This window comes from Schistocerca cancellata, chromosome 6 (genome assembly GCF_023864275.1).
Source record: "Schistocerca cancellata isolate TAMUIC-IGC-003103 chromosome 6, iqSchCanc2.1, whole genome shotgun sequence".
In the NCBI taxonomy this organism is placed as follows: domain Eukaryota; kingdom Metazoa; phylum Arthropoda; class Insecta; order Orthoptera; family Acrididae; genus Schistocerca; species Schistocerca cancellata.
The window spans coordinates 530,124,586-530,136,596 of record NC_064631.1 but is presented as its reverse complement, the minus strand read 5'-3'; the positions used below and the strand labels follow the sequence as shown (position 1 = coordinate 530,136,596).

The 12,011-nt window shown below is 34.1% G+C and overlaps 1 protein-coding gene across 1 annotated transcript in view; it reads right to left on the bottom strand.

Moving 5' to 3' along the window:
- Window positions 1-3,237: 3,237 nt before the first annotated feature.
- The window catches only part of LOC126088411 (semaphorin-1A), a 355,740-nt gene continuing 346,966 nt past the window's right edge, over window positions 3,238-12,011 (bottom strand). The window contains exons 17-19 of the mRNA XM_049906551.1: window positions 9,587-9,706; window positions 9,130-9,319; window positions 3,238-6,912 (exon numbers count right to left, since the gene is read on the bottom strand). Of these exons, the coding sequence (XP_049762508.1) occupies window positions 6,741-6,912; window positions 9,130-9,319; window positions 9,587-9,706 (482 nt within the window). The 3' untranslated portion in view covers window positions 3,238-6,740. The remainder of the gene's footprint in view (window positions 6,913-9,129; window positions 9,320-9,586; window positions 9,707-12,011) is intronic.

The following is a 12,011-nucleotide window of genomic DNA, read 5'->3' as shown; positions in this document are numbered from 1 at the left end:
GACCCAATTTAATGTTTTTTCACTTGTACAAGTACTTTAGTCTGACAATCAGTATATTTTTATTTTGAACCTATACTGTTTTGATAGAATAAATTTATTAAAAGGTAACCACTGTTTCAACAAAAGTAAGCATTGGTCAATTTAGAGCTTTTGGTATGGATGAAATGCAGTATGAAACCCATCCCCTTCAGCCTTTATTAACAATACTTGAAAGTTTGAATAAACTGTCTCCTCTGGCACTTGTGGAGTTGTCACTGGAGTTAAGCTTTCTCAAAATGGACATAAAATGACCTCAAAATCTAATTTTTGTGAAAACTGAATCTTCAACAAAAGTATCTGAATCAACACTCAACAGTTTTCAGTTTTTCACACAATCTATGACAAGAGAGCTTGTTTTTATTTCTTTTTTTTCTATACATTTCATAAGGTTTTCTGCCAGAAATGTGGAATATTACAGGATGCCTCAAACTTTCCTGTTGAACATTTGTGTTCTAAAGATAAATCATCAAACAGCAATATGGAAAGGATAGATGGCTACTCACCACATAGAGGAGGTACTGAGTTGCAGATAGGCACAATGAAAGAGACTGCTAAAACATTAAGCTTCCAGACAAAGTCCTCCTTCTGAAATATAAAACACAAAAACACCCACACAAGCATATCTCACATCTTACACAGACCACTGTTTCTGGGTGCTAGAAAAATTGGCCACTTTTTTGTGACTTGTGCTCATGTGAATATGTATGTTTTCTTGTACAGAAGAAGAACTTTGTCTGAAAGCTTAATATTTTTGCAGTCTTTTTCACAGTGGCTATATGCGACTCAATTCCTTCTCTAAGTGGTGAGTAACAATCTATCCTTTCCATATTTTAGTTATTCTATCCTTGACTTTCCATTCTATCCTTTCCATATTTTAGTTATTCTATCCTTGACTTTCCATTGTTTGAACAATCAAAAATCTGTTTACACAGCGAGACTTTTTTTTTTTTTTGCAAATAACTTTTTTTTCTTTCACAAGAGTTTCACCGCCATTTCTTTTTTTTAGATTCTGCAACACTCTAGACTATACCTCTTGCAAAAGCAAAACGTGTTTGATATGCACTGATGTAAATGGCAAAGGCTTGTTATTTTGAGCAAGTGATACCTCCAGGATTTTCTCCTTTGTACAACACTGAAATTTCTTTTATCTATAGAAATTTTCTTCACTTACTTAGAAGAGAAAAGCAATCAGAATAATACTCTGATAGCAGTTATAAACAACAGTTATATGGAAATTGAAGCTGAAAACAACAAGAGAAAACAACAAGTGTACACAAATACTTCAAAAAGCGCAAGTTTAGAATAGGTGCTAGGGGATTCAGGCATAGCTGCAGCTATCCACTTTAACAAATTTACACTACATGGGTACCTTAGAGTCAGAACACCTAAAGCTGCCTACTAAACTAAGAGGTAGGGAAGGTGTGTGCAACCACATTAACAGCATTTGAGCATAGGTAATAGTAATCATATAACCTGGGTAACAGTTCAGTGTCAAAGAGCTGACAACATTTGAGACAGATTCTGAAATATGTTCATCAGCTGCTTGAACAGAAGCAGGCCACTAAAAGATACAATTAGGTTTCTAGATTTTCCCATTTTTTAAGAATATTTCATCTGGAGAAAATAAATACAACCTCTGACAACAAAGTTTGGTGAATTAAGTCAGAACTGTCAAACCGGTGACTCACAACGCTGCAGCTGCATAGCAGCTAGTGTTGACAACCTGCCCCCACTGTAGTTCAGTTGAGCATCATGTATGTTCCATGTTAGACCTGTTGGATGAAGTGATTGTTTAGTGCATTGGTTCCAAACTGAGAACAGGACATTAAATGAGCCCAAGGATCAATTTAAAGTTTTGTTTTAAGCTTGACAAGACACCAAAAGAAATGCACAGAATGTTGGTATGTGTTTATGGGAATCAAACAATGTCCATGAAGTGTGTACACGAGTGGTTCACCCATTTTCAAGGAGGCCAGGAAATTGTTTCTGACAAGCCCCATAGTGGGCGATCAGCGATATTGAGAAAATGAGGACATTAATCATGAATGGCCATCATTTAACTGTTCACATGATAGTGGATGAACTGCAGATGAACCATGAATCCATGTGACAAATCCTTACCCAGGAGTTAGGAAAGAGGAAAATGTGTTGTCTTGTGTCACATCACTTGACTGACAATCAGAAGCAAGCATGTTTAGGGGCTTTACAGGATTTTGTTGAAACAGTGGATGCGACACCCAGTTTCTTGAACCATATTGTCATTGAGGAAGACACCTGGTGTCTCTGGTATGACCCTGAAACAAATTGGCAAAATGCCAGAAAAAGGTCAGAGCCACAAAATCGTGCATCAAAACGAAACTCATCACCTTTTTCAATAGTCAAGACATTATCCACAGCAAATTTCTACCTGAGGGAAGGATGTTAAACACTGCACGGTACGTTGAAATTTTGACTCGTTTCATGCAACGTCTACACAGGGTATGACCTCAGTGTACACAATAAGGTTCCTGGTTTTTTTGTTCATGACAACGCTCACCCAATATTGTCAGACAGTTCCTGGCAAGAAAAAGTGTGCAACTTGAACATACACCATACTCACTGGGTCTCAATCCTCCAGAGTTCTTCCTATTCCCTCGACTCAAACTCGTTTTGATTTGATGATGTTCTTGACATCCAACAAAACATGACGCAGCTTTTGAACACCATCCCAAAGGAAGATTTCATGCAAAGTTTCCAGGAAATGTATCGCAGAACTCAGTGGTGCATAGTTGTGGGAGGTGACTATTTCAATTCATCTACATTAATGTTACAGGACTGTTCACTGAACTTGATTGTCAGAGGTTGTATTGGAAGCTAGAACAATTCAATATTTTTAACTTGCGCTCAGTACACTTTGGACCATTTGCTCAGTGTCTAGGAAGTAAATGTACCTGTTCAGTCTCAAGTACTATCAGCTTCAGGATTAAACTCTACAAATATTGAAGATGCTCATGCATTTACATTGGATAAATATCTGTAAACAGTGTAATATTTCTCTTTGTTGTTCTGCAAGGTTGACACTTTTGTATATATGTAATAAACCTAATTTTGACACTCACCTTTTTATGAAGACATGTATGTAATGATAAAGACTCCTAATTCTTCACAGGAAGATGTGATTGGTTTGGTACTTCTTTTTCAGCACACTGAACACTGATCAGTCAAAGATAGTTTGTTTTATTCATTTTCATTCTCCTTCATATAAATTTAATAAATTGCAATATTGTTATAACATTCATATACAAAACCTCAAATTAATACAGTTTTGCTACACATCTGACCAATCATCATTTTGTTTTAATTTAATCTAAGTATTAAGCATAGGAAAATAGAAATAGTATTGAATATCTGTGCCAGGAAAGTTCTAAATATAAGCAAGTTTTATTTAAATCTTAGTCTGAAATTTGTCACCGAGACATTTCAAAGAGATGGGCATTTTATACACTGCTCAAAGGAAAGTATTTCTCAGTGAATTCCAGGTAAAAATCAGAGGAATTATTTAGAATGTTTACATCATAATCTGTTAATTATACTCTGCAAATCACTTCATTGTCTTGCACATTAAAAAAACTCAGCAATGAAATCTCCACTGGATCTTAATCAGCCACAAACCACTGTTTTTGTAATTTATATTTTAATATCAAAAACAAGACTTTTTACAGTTATAAGATACATGAGTTGTATTTTTTTTAGAATATATACTGTTTCAGCATCTTAACTACTGATATAATGTAAACAAAATTCTCATTCTGCATATTTTATTTCTTACTGTGCACATTTTCTGTAATCCTGATCTGTCTTCAAACCAAGAAATACTTATTTCATGTCTGTGCGATTTGACTGTACCACAATCACAAGATCTGCTATTTTATGACAGAATTATGACTTATTCTTATAATTTAGTTCTATGTTTACTGCAGATTAAGTTATTTAAAAGAAATTTTTGTATAAACAAATATCTGCATTGAATCAAAACATAATAGTAAGACTAATGAAAATAGAAATACCAGCTGTGATATAACAAGTATGTGGCATAAAGCTTGTGTTGTAATATCACTTAATACTACGTGAAGATAACCTGCTTCCAGAATGTTTATGAAGTGAAACATATCATATTAACTAGTCAACCATTTTCCAAATATCGAACAATAAATGATTTAAATACATCTTATGTCGTAATGTAAATGATGTGAGCTACACACTTATTTCAGTAAGTTATACTCTCAAGATTTCAAATTTGTGGCTAGACATATCCAATATCTCACTCACTAAGGTTCATATTGAATTATTATGTAACAATGTCAGCTATCACTTATGCAAGTTTCTTATGATCACATTAACATAGGTTATCAAACAGGGCTCACATTTTTTAAAAGTCACTTTATGAAGTTTACAAGCAGGAAATGAAGCTCACCAACCCAGTCAAAATTATGAATAAAATCAAAACTCAAAACTTTAGTAAAACAGTTCTGGAGTAGGTTATCTTATTCCCTTCTACAGTCACAATAGCCATAATAATAAAGCAAAGAAAGCATTACAGTGTTAGTTGAAGTGTTTACTGAGGTCTCAGAAGTATGTATGACAAGTTATGGTAGAGTCTCATTTGACAATAATCAAATTACAAAACTATTATACCTGTATCATACCTTAACTGAAATTTAATATTCTATGAGTTTAACTGCTGCAGTTGTGTTCGTCTCTCTTACCCACTTACGAGCTTAAGAGTTTTCATCATTTAAAAATAAAGAACTGTTAACCACTAAGAAACCATACACCCATAAAAAGATTTCTGACACTATATTATATGACATTTACTGGCATTTAAAAAGCCATCACAGAATAGGCACAAAAATATAAGCACTAATTTATTGCTGTCAGCAATGTTTCCTGACTCTTAATGAAATTTAACACTGCTGATGGCAATGAGGTTCTCAGTACATTAACAAAGTTGTATTTCATATACATCACTCCACACAGGAATTGCTTACATGATTTCAGTGAGATTATTGCAAAATCCAAAACTTGAGAAAAGTATATCTACTTATTAACTACCCTCTGACATGTAAAATAAAACTTACAAACAAGTGTAGAAAAATTGTAACAGACGTGTCAAATGCAATATGAGGGAAAGATTTTCTGCCATGTTTGAACAACATAAACTGATAGTAAAAGAAACTATTACTATCCAAAACTGAGCTGATTTTTCTTCCACTTGCCACAATGTAATTCTATGCACAATGAAGCAAATTTAAAGTGTTCTATATGAATCAAAATATTGACAATATGGTCTCATATTATTATTTTCTTCAACTTAACAATCATAATAACATACAGTTATATAAAAATATCCACACAATTGCGCCAAAACATTGCATATCATTAACTTCATATTGTCAGGTTGTTTACAAATATACTGCAATGAGTTAAGGATATCTGACCAAAAATCTCTCATGCATGCACGAAATCATGATTTCTGGCATGCACAATCCTAGAAAAGATTCTTTTTGATGTCTTTTCTAAGTTCTGATGGCAAAGACATTGCCTCAAAGTGCTGACACAAAAGCCTCAAAACACACACTGATGGTTTCTCACAGAATCAGTGCCACTGGATTCTTATTAATGTAATATTAACAATGTGTCACTTAAATATGTACATTCAATTATATACAAATAATATTTTCCAGCTCTCAGTCTTTTCACATTTATAATGTAGCACATGTAGCATGGAGATTGAACTAATACATGAAACAGAGATTCTTAGCACTAATTTGTACAGGCCGGATTAAACTATATGCACATTAAACAATACTGGAAGTTTTGGGTGGGTTGACATTTGTTTAACGTGATGCAGTCAGGAGAATAAAATGTCCCATTGTCAAGTCTAACAGAGTATTCACTGCACTGAAATATACATAATTCTGAGCTTTTCTTATCTAAATTCTATTGGGTAGTGCTTCACAAAAATTATAGTTTGTGGCAGGTTTCTGAAACTCTGCATTTTATACACCTGACTCCATGTCTTAAGATTTTACACTCTTGATTATCAATGTGCCTATTTTAGAAAGCACAAAGTTTTTATCTGCTGACTATTCAGCACCGACGTTTAAGCACTCCTATTAGAGTCACTTAGATGCAACATATGAAAGTTTCATAATTTACCATACCACATACATGTAAGGCAATCTTTGCTACAAAAGCTCTGTGATTCTGAGTGGAATGTATTAAACTTCCATCTGACATTAGAGTAGCTAATTTAGAACAATGTAGGTAAATCATGAACTTGCTTTTATAACCTCCTACAAATAGCTGCCTTTGTTAAGTTTCTTGCAATTCATCTCTAGGATAATAGTGCCACTGATCAATTCTAAAAACTAGTCTTCATTTCCTGCTTTGTCAAGTTCATCTTTAAAAAAATCGCACATCTGTTGCCACAACCACAATCACCACTAGCAGAAACTGATCACAGATCACTATACACTTTTTTGTGTAACAAAGACTTCTTCTGTAGTATTTATTTCATATTGTTCTGTATTACTATGGAAAGTGGTGCTCTTGATTACAGAAGTCTACATCTTTTTAACTTTCTTGAGGACATTTCTCAATAGAGTCTTGGTTACTCTAGTGGCATGGGTCTGCACCAAAACAGATACCAAAGATTTCTGCTAAATGTATGTCTTTTTTACTTTCTGTATTGGTTTGTTTTCAGCTGAAGAGTTGGCATTTTTTCCATTTGCATTCTTTGGTGGGACATTGAGCACAAGATTTATGGCTGCCTTGTTATTGGCACAGGGTGGAAGATAAGGTGAGTCTGCATTCAGACCAGCCTCAGTGAGCCTGAAAATAATACATCTGATTAGTTTACTAGCAAGATAATTACAAATGTTCAAGCATGCTTCCTCAACATGCAGATGTTGTAGGGGCTACATAGAATGAGATATCTCCTTTACATCTTTAGCAAATGGCGATTTTACTGCTTCTACATTTTAATCCACAGTTCCTATAACATGAAGAACACTGCAGGCTACTGAAGAAAGTAAAGCCAAGCACTTATGGAGAGAGAGAGAGAGAGAGAGAGAGAGAGAGAGAGAGAGAGAGAGAGACTGTAAAAATGACAAAGTGCCTACATATTATAAATTAATCATCTATTGTCTGAGTGAACTGTGCACTGATGCAGTTTAACTACTCTGGTGATAAATACTGAGAACAATTTTGTGAAAGTTTATGACGTCAGTCATGTTTTGTATACATACTGACATTCATAGTTCACAATATTGTGAATAATAAGCAAAAATATGTAGGTCCTCAACAAGTATTTGACAACATATAGGATGCAAAAATAAACAGTCTTCTATTTAACAAACTATGACGAACACCCATTGAACTACGCTACTTAAATGCTCTGAACCGTGCTGATACTGTAATCAGATAGTAATTTATCGGACGAAGGAAATTCTGTGTTTATAACTTTCCTTACATTGTTGTATGCTGTCCTTCCCAAATTTCTGTTATCACATTTCTTCCGCTCCCTGTGCTTGTTAGTCTCATCTGTAAGGTCTTCGTATTGCAGAAGAGCTGAAACCAGCACAGGATCTGAGGGTGTAGTATGAAACAGTTGTTAGCTGTCTATCACTAACAGCTTCATAATCATTTTAGAAAGAAAAGTTTCAGCCACATAATATTTTATCAGTGATTGCAGTGCATAGTTCACTCATTTTACATCATTTCCAGATTTCACTTTTAAAACAGGATAATGTTCCAGTCAGCATGCATTTAGATAACGCAACCGAAATTGCACTTTGAAAATGAAAAATTGTGTGTGAAATAGAAAACATCAAGATTTCTGTCTCACTACAAGTTCTACCTGTTATGATGATAAAAAGATCATCTTATATTGAAATAAGTTTATTTCTTCTGTTGGGAAAATAAAAGTAAACAATTCAGAAACTACAGAGTATCATAATAACAGAGAATTCAATAAGTACATATGAACAAACAAAAGTAAATGGAAAAAGACAGTTACATTCAATGAAAACCAAGTTTATTTTCTGTTTCGGTATTCACTGCATGGCAGACTGATGGTTCATTATATTCCAAGTCCAGTTTAATGATTTACAAATTTTTACAGATATATTACCAATAATATTATGAAAAGGATAGATTACCACTCAGCATATAGAGCAGACACTGAGTCACAGACAGGCACAACAAAAAATTGCTATATATATTTTGAGCTTTTGGCAAAAAGGCCTTCCTCTAAAGTGCAAAAACACACAAATATTTACATGAGCACAACTCACACACACGTGAGTCTCAGTGGCTCCTGACAGTGGCCATGTGGGTGTGAGCTGTGTTTGTGTAAATGTGTGTATGTTTTCCACTTTATAGGACAGCCTTTCGGCCAAAATCTCAAATGTATAGCAGTCTTTTTGTTGTGTCTTTCTGTGACTCAGTGTTCTGAGTAACAACATATCCTTTTCATAATACTGTCATTATTTCATCCTGGATTTTCCATTGTTTAAAAAATATTAATTTTGCAAAAGAAAATTTCTGCAAGAAACCTAGAGTTACTTAGTGCTACTATTAATATATGTCAAATAGCTGTATTTACTGATAAAATGGAGGAAGAAGGGCAGACAGCCACATGTAAAGTTAACATATCCTCAGTCTTTTGGAACCAGATATCTTTTACTGGAAGCCAGAGAAAATAATATACAGGGACAGTTCTGAAAAGTCAAAAATGGCCATTTGCTTTGAATAGTTTTCCCTGTCTTCTTGCCTCAAGCAGTGGCCTATGGTTCCAAAAGCTTGAGAGCCTGTTAGCTTTTTCCACTAGTACCTTCTACTAAAATACCAGCAGCTGTTTTGATAAATACAGCTGTTTCTATCTTAAAAGTAGTCTGAACTTTCATTTAATGACTAGTTTCTAAAGTTTTGGTTATCATCTGCAATAATTGTGAAGTATAAAGAATGTGCCACAAATGAAAACAACATAGACAGAAAATAGAGTGAAGTTCTTATTAGGGAAATGAGATAGGGTAGCGACTAGCCTACCTATTTAGCTGATGGCGTTGATCTGGAAAAGGCATGTCTGTGTAATCCTCTCCCCTGCATCGCCGAGAAAAAAGAAATCCAGAGATGAAGCCAACAACTAGAGCTCCAAGGCATGATGTAACTATAGCAATAGTCAGAGTCTCCGCTGTATAAATAGGCAACTTTTCCTGGGAGGAAGGCAGCTTTGAACCTGGAAAAGATACGATAAATCATGAATTGTGAAGCACATATCATCACACCTTCAGTAACCATTCTGAATATATGGAAAAAACTACTCGCAACACAGAAAGTCCTTTGATTACGTCCCAATTCACTGGTATATAATTAAGAAACATTACAGCTAGTTGTACAAATTAATGAAGTCCCTCCTCAAAAAATGGCTCAGAGAACCTAACAAATCATATCTGATTACATTACACAGCATAAAATATTTTCTACAGTTTTCTTGGAAACATACCTGCATGATTTATTTCAGCCAGGGTATTAGGAATGACGTTGCTGTCATCTACTCCAATAACAATCTCGTTGTCAATTTCAGGTTCAAATTCAGCCTGGTGGATTGAATGAACGGGATCGCCTGCCAGAGGTGAACACGCAGGTTAAGAAACACACCATAAAGATTGGGACACTGTTCATTTAAAAAAAAGTTTCCTTCTACTGTTGGAACAGTATTATCCTCTTATAGCAACCAAATCCACTACCGCTTTAAAGCACAACAGCATGTACCACAAATATCTTCTTATATACCAAAAAATTTCTTTTTAGTTTTTTAAATAATCAGTGATCCCATCTTTAAGCAAACTACGTGAGTGTGGAACTAAACAACAAAGGCAGAGAACAGGACATGTGATATTAGTATTTCAGCTTGTGAAAAGTTTTGGTCAGGTGACATACATGAAGAGAAAACAATTATTCTGTCAAAGAAGATGGAGAATTTTTTTGTTTATATCTTCAGTAACTGATTTGACTCCAGAGAGAATAAGATGATTTTTCCCACATTTTATGAAAAACTGTGATCTCTTAATTATTACACCAGTGACAACAGCAGTCAACAGTTTTCTGATATAAGGCAGTATGATCTATCATACAGTAACCAGAAAAGAACACAGAGATTTGAATACTGCATTATCGTGATAGTACTTGCAAATATTACTAATAGACTAGCTACAATTTTCAATTACAAGGCAAAGATTTGTTGCAGATAATCAGATGGTGACACTGGACTGATTCTGAGCACATTTTGTAGTTTTAATATGAGGTGAGTGTAAACGATGATTTACCAGTAAACAGAATCATGTTCTTAAAACAGAGTTCAAATACACAAAATTGGTGATTAAAAAAAGCGTGAATTGGATATTTTTATCTTATGAATGTATTGTCACTGTGCAGAGACAGTTTGATGTTTGAGAATATGTCTAATTTACTTTCCTTGGGTGTTTAGTAATGAATATATTTTTTTCCATAATGCATGGTGCGTATTCTTTAAGCAACAGCTTATAATACATTTTGGGATGGGAAATTTCTACAAAGTATGTTAAGATTCATAAAAAACGGAATCTCAAAAACCAATTTCAGCTCAGAAACCCAAGTGGCACTTGTTTGTAGACAGCTAATATAATGAAATGTTTAAAATCTCTCTGCATGCCACATAAACAAAATTAAATGTATGACCTCACTAAATATTGAACTTCATTTTGATTTAAAAGAAATGGCTTACTGTGGAGCAAACACTTATATGTTTACTAGCCAAAACTATTCTGTGCAATGTTCAACAAAATGGATCATGTACATCATGAAGATTTCAGAAATTTAAATACAGGAATATGGTTTTTATGGGTATTCAGAAACATTGGCAAATTGTGTGAGTAAAATCTTACAAATATGTTATAAGGGCACACACTATGTACATAAGCATTTTCCAGCTGACTTTACAATATTAGTCTGTGAAGTGCAATACGCTAGTGAATACATGCATTTCAAGCAAAGTATGTAATAGATATGAAAACTGCAGACATGCATAAGAATGAAAATAGAATTTACATGCAGTTAGAAATTTGAAAGTAATGTGACCATACAGCTTTACCAAAGCAATATAGATGGCTGGCAGATCCCGTTCCAGAGTGAGGGAACTTGGAAAGTACAAAATTAAGTGTTTATTATCTCCACTATCTGCACACTTATCCAAAAGGACATTGGAACATTAATTTCTTAATATTTTGGCAAATCATAGTGTACATTGCACTATATATAGACAGACTATCCCAAATACAATTTTCAGGAAATTATTTCACCTACAACTTCTAAATTTTCTTTTGTGAAGGTTTTTTTTTCTTTCTTTTTTTCCCCTCTGACTGTTACTATCATACATATGGACAGTGTAACCACTACCCCATTTACATCATATTGAAATTCAGTTGACCTGTTATTTTCTTCAATTCCTTTGCATGAGGAATGATAGCATAAAGCCAACTTTCAAATGTAGTTTGCAGAGATGCATGTCAGAGAAGATTACTATCGTATATTTAGTAAAGTAATGCTCATCCTCCACAACTACTTTTTCACATACTATACTAGATGTTTCTCACCATCACTGCAAGATTAATATTTTAATATAATTTAATGTTTTCCTCTTCTTTGGGAAACTCAAATTCAAGACATTTATTCAACGAATGATAAAAGAGTAGATACAGAGAGGAATCTGAAACAGATAGACTATATTACCTGCATTCTAGCATGCTTGTGTGACAATAGGCAATGGCATATGAAGTGTGATTTAAAACACACATAGGAAACTTCAACTTTTCTAAAACTTTCATCCTATTTTCCCATGTGCTATATAGAATCTCTGTTGATAGTAGCTATACTATCTGAGCACAGTGAAA